The sequence below is a fragment of the Habropoda laboriosa genome, unplaced genomic scaffold, assembly GCF_001263275.1.
Source record: "Habropoda laboriosa isolate 0110345459 unplaced genomic scaffold, ASM126327v1 scaffold30, whole genome shotgun sequence".
In the NCBI taxonomy this organism is placed as follows: Eukaryota; Metazoa; Arthropoda; class Insecta; order Hymenoptera; family Apidae; genus Habropoda; species Habropoda laboriosa.
The window spans coordinates 918,942-923,560 of record NW_017100178.1 but is presented as its reverse complement, the minus strand read 5'-3'; the positions used below and the strand labels follow the sequence as shown (position 1 = coordinate 923,560).

Sequence of the window (4,619 nt, the reverse complement as noted above, 5' to 3'; positions counted from 1 at the left end):
TAATATTAAAATACATATTTGAATTCTCTTCAAAAAAGTATTAAAAAATTTAGGTCTATAATTGATTAATTTAGAAGTTATGATTTTTGTCCGGAACGCCCATATACTCGAAACACTGCGTCACAACCGAGATTCAAAGGGAATTTCCTGATTATTACTCATGCGCTCAGGTTGCTCGAGCGTCCTGTGGCGACGTAGATTATTGCCGAAAAAAGCCGAACAGGCCTCGCACACGCAGAGCTACCGCTACACTTAGTGAGAGCACGATAGTGGGAGATGGCGGTAGGTCATAGTGGGGGTAACTGCTTTCGCCCACGGCATCTGCATTGTGGCATTACTGACTGTGGCGTTGTACGTCAACACGTGGTTAAATTTTGTTTTTGAAGTGTGTGCTTAAGTGTAACTTTTTCAGATTTCTTTGTTGTTAATAAAATGGTACGTATTGATACTTCCTTTTTTATAATTACAACTATTAATGTATTTAAGTAAAACCTTAATAGTAAGTAAGAAATAAAGATAAGTAACCTTCACACCAGTAAATAATGAGGTAAAATCGTATCTATGTTCAAATATGTTATACTTTCGATGTCTTTTAAAAATATAAATTATTCTATTTAAATAATTGTTTTATTTTAGTGATTAATACCATCATACATTTTTATAACACAATACTTGTCACAATTGCGATTTTTACATTGTTTTATATTATACTTACAACATAAATTATAAATTAAATGTAGCAATTAACACTTAACGGACGGGTCACGTAAATTTACCTTTTGCCATTCTGACTTCCTTGGACGGTCCACGTAGATTTACGTTTTTGCTTGAATTTTTATTACGCTTCTCTTAACACTTAACAGACGGGTTGTTTTTACCCTGTCTTTCTCGGTTTCCAGGCATTTTTTAAGAGAAGCGTAATAAAAATTCAAGCAAAAACGTAAATCTACGTGGGCCATCCTAGGAAGTCAGAATGGAAAAACGTAAATTTACATGACCCGTCCGTTAAGTGTTAAAAAATTCCCGGAAACCGAGAAAGACAGAGAAAAAACAACCCGTCTGTTAAGTGTTAAGATTATTCTCTAGCAAATGAAAAATCATTAAATTATTCATATTTTTAAATAAAAATGTTATTTAAAAGTGAACTAAATTATTTAAATGATAACTTGTTATTGATAGGTGATAGAAAGAAAAGGAACATTTAAGGTAGAATATCTTCAAAAAATTGAGAAAGATGTACAAGCAAAATGGGAAGCTCAAAAAGTATATGAGGAAGATGCACCTTTAAAACCTAAGAAAAGTCCAAATGAAAAATTTCTTGCTACATTTCCTTTTCCTTATATGAATGGAAGGCTCCATATTGGTCATATGTTTTCACTATCAAAATGTGAGGTAAATATTTAATAACAGTATTTAAAAAGAAGTATTTAATATAATTTGTATGTACGATCTAAATTAAAAGTATAATATATATTTATAATTTTATAGTTTGCAGTGCGGTATAATCGTCTTCTAGGAAAGAAAGTTCTCTTTCCATTTGGTTTCCATTGTACCGGTATGCCTATTAAAGCATGTGCAGATAAATTAAAGAGAGAAATGGAGTTATATGGTTATCCACCACAATTTCCTGAATATGAACAAATTGAAGTTGTAGATGATATAGTAATAAAGGATAAAGGCAAAGGAACAAAGGTAATTCATTACTGCCTAAAATATTTTTGTATGTTACATTTTAATTAAAAAATACTTTTAGAGTAAAGCAGTTGCAAAAACTGCTAATGCAAAATATCAATGGGAAATTATGCTAACACTTGGTTTAAAAGACGAGGATATAAAAAATTTTACAGATACTGCATATTGGTTAGATTATTTTCCACCTCTTGCTGTGGAAGATTTAAGATTAATTGGAGTACATGTAAGATAAGGATAGTAATAATTTGAAAATAAAAATAAAGCAATTTGGAAAGGAAACAGTATGGAACTCATTCTAGGTGGATTGGCGCAGAACATTTATTACAACAGACGCAAATCCATTTTTTGATTCATTTGTACGTTGGCAATTTCAGCATTTAAAAGCTAGAAACAAAATAAAATATGGAAAAAGGTATACAATATATTCACCAAAAGATGGGCAACCTTGCATGGATCATGATAGATCAACTGGAGAAGGTGTAGGGCCACAAGAATATACTTTAATTAAAATGAAGTTACAAGAACCTTATCCTTCTAGCATGAAGTAGGTATTCTAAATGATTTATAAAATTTGTTCCAAACATTAATATATTTTTGATTAATGTATTTTTGTAGAACTCTTTTTGGCAAAACAATTTATTTAGTAGCTGCTACTTTAAGACCAGAAACAATGTATGGTCAAACAAATTGCTGGATTCATCCAGACATAAATTATATTGCTTACACCCTATCAAATGGAGATGTTTATATTTCAACAGAAAGAGCAGCTCGGAATATGGCTTATCAGGGTTTCTTTGAAGAAGAGGGAAAGATACCAATTGTGTTAAAACTGGCTGGAAAAGTAATATTCTTTTTACTATTTATGAAAAAAGCTGCTTAAGACGATATTAAATACAAAATATGTATGATATAACGTTCATAGGATATATTAGGATTACCAGTAGAAGCTCCTCTTACAACTTATAAAGTAATCTATACTTTACCAATGTTAACTATTAAAGAAGGTAAAGGTACTGGAGTTGTTACATCTGTACCTAGTGATTCTCCTGATGATTATGCTGCTTTAGTAGATTTAAAGAAAAAACAAGCTCTGAGGGAAAAATATGGAATAACTGATAATATGGTGCTACCTTATGATCCTGTAAGTATAACATGCCTTTTTATTTCAATAGAAGTATAAAATTAAAAGTAAAAATGTAATTAGCAAAATTGTATATGTTAGATACCTACTCTTGAAATACCAGGATTCGGCACTTTATCTGCAGTAGCTTTGTACAATAAATTAAATATTCAATCTCAAAATGATACTGTTAAATTATTAGAAGCCAAAGAAATTGTGTATCTTAAAGGCTTCTATGATGGTGTAATGGTAGTTGGTGAATATAAAGGAAAGAAAGTTCAAGATATTAAAAAGCAGATACAGAAAGAACTTATAAACGACAAAAAAGCAGTTATATATTACGAACCAGAAAAAACTATAATTTCAAGATCAAATGATGAATGTGTAGTAGCTTTATGTAATCAATGGTATTTGGACTATGGAGAAGAAACTTGGAAGGAAGAAGCAATGAAAGCCTTAAATAATCTCAATACTTATCATGACGAAGTGAGAAAAAATTTTTTGGTTTGTCTTGATTGGTTACATGAACATGCATGTTCAAGAACTTATGGACTTGGTCAGTTTGTATAATCATTAACACGTTAAGCGCCAAGCCTGTTTTGTCTTCTTTTCTGTTTAGTCCGCGATATCCGATTTCACCGATATGCTGGCGGCCGGAGATCTGTGTAAGGTTGCGATAAGACTGCATGTGTTTTAATGATACTCATTAAAATTTTTTTTTGGTTACAAGTAATATTTAGGTACATTCTTTTATAATCACCAAATTATTTAAAATTTATTAATAGAAGAATATAATTTTTTAAATTGTATATCGTCAGTCAACAGTGACTGACGCGGCCCGAACGAAAAGTATACTGTCAGTCACCGGTGATTGACGCGGTCCGAACGGAAAGCAGTCCGAACATGGTGCTTAATGTGTTAAGTAACAAATCAAATATTGACAATAGTACAAATATTAATAATTATGAACTTTAGGTACTAAATTACCATGGGACGAAAGTTGGTTAATAGAATCACTCTCAGACTCAACAATTTACATGGCTTATTACACAGTAGCGCATTTATTACAAGGAGGAACATTCAAAGGCGATAAATCAAATACATACAACATAAGGTAAAGTTTCGAAGTCTTCATTAGAATTATCAGTTACCCCACATAAAGTAACGAACAACAAATTATAATACTTTCCGAGCATTTATGAATATTTCTCGGGTTCTTTGTTATTGTTTAAATGATTTCAAAAATGTAACTTACACTTTGTGGAATATTTTGTTTATGTGTACATACAGTGTGTGTGATTTATCTGAAAATACGTAAGTATCTCGAAAAATATGCATGAGAACGAAAATATTTGAGACAAAAATTGTAGGGTACCAAGGGGCACATATGATGCCTATATTTATTTGATCTTGCGGTGACCTCGAAAAGCTCTGAAGGTTACGGTTAAACTTTAAAGTGGAAACCTATATTTTTTATTGCATATTCTTCTAGCTGACGTTAAAACGTTTTCAAAACATTGCCCGTACGTGCATTTTGCACTAGCCAATGTCGAGATATTAAACTTCAAATCTGATGTGCCACCTGTATTAGCGTTGACACGGTCCACGCCACAGTTAATTTCAAAAACTCGTGTAGAATTTCAGTGGCTACGTAAACACCAATTGACCATGCAATGACACGAGACAGTTTGTCTTAATGCTTCCATAACATTAGATTGGACTTAGCGGTCCAGTAACGTGGCCCCCAAGATCGTCAGATTTTTCCGCGTACGATTTTTTTCTCTGGGGATATTTGAAACAAAAATTG

The 4,619-nt window shown here is 31.9% G+C and overlaps 1 protein-coding gene across 1 annotated transcript in view; it reads left to right on the top strand.

Moving 5' to 3' along the window:
- Positions 1-1,309: 1,309 nt before the first annotated feature.
- Positions 1,310-4,619, top strand: part of LOC108578932 (leucine--tRNA ligase, cytoplasmic) — a 7,168-nt gene continuing 3,858 nt past the window's right edge. Inside the window, exons 1-8 of the mRNA XM_017942351.1 lie at positions 1,310-1,392; positions 1,489-1,692; positions 1,754-1,915; positions 1,992-2,236; positions 2,308-2,533; positions 2,615-2,833; positions 2,915-3,368; positions 3,788-3,926. Of these exons, the coding sequence (XP_017797840.1) occupies positions 1,342-1,392; positions 1,489-1,692; positions 1,754-1,915; positions 1,992-2,236; positions 2,308-2,533; positions 2,615-2,833; positions 2,915-3,368; positions 3,788-3,926 (1,700 nt within the window). The 5' untranslated portion in view covers positions 1,310-1,341. The remainder of the gene's footprint in view (positions 1,393-1,488; positions 1,693-1,753; positions 1,916-1,991; positions 2,237-2,307; positions 2,534-2,614; positions 2,834-2,914; positions 3,369-3,787; positions 3,927-4,619) is intronic.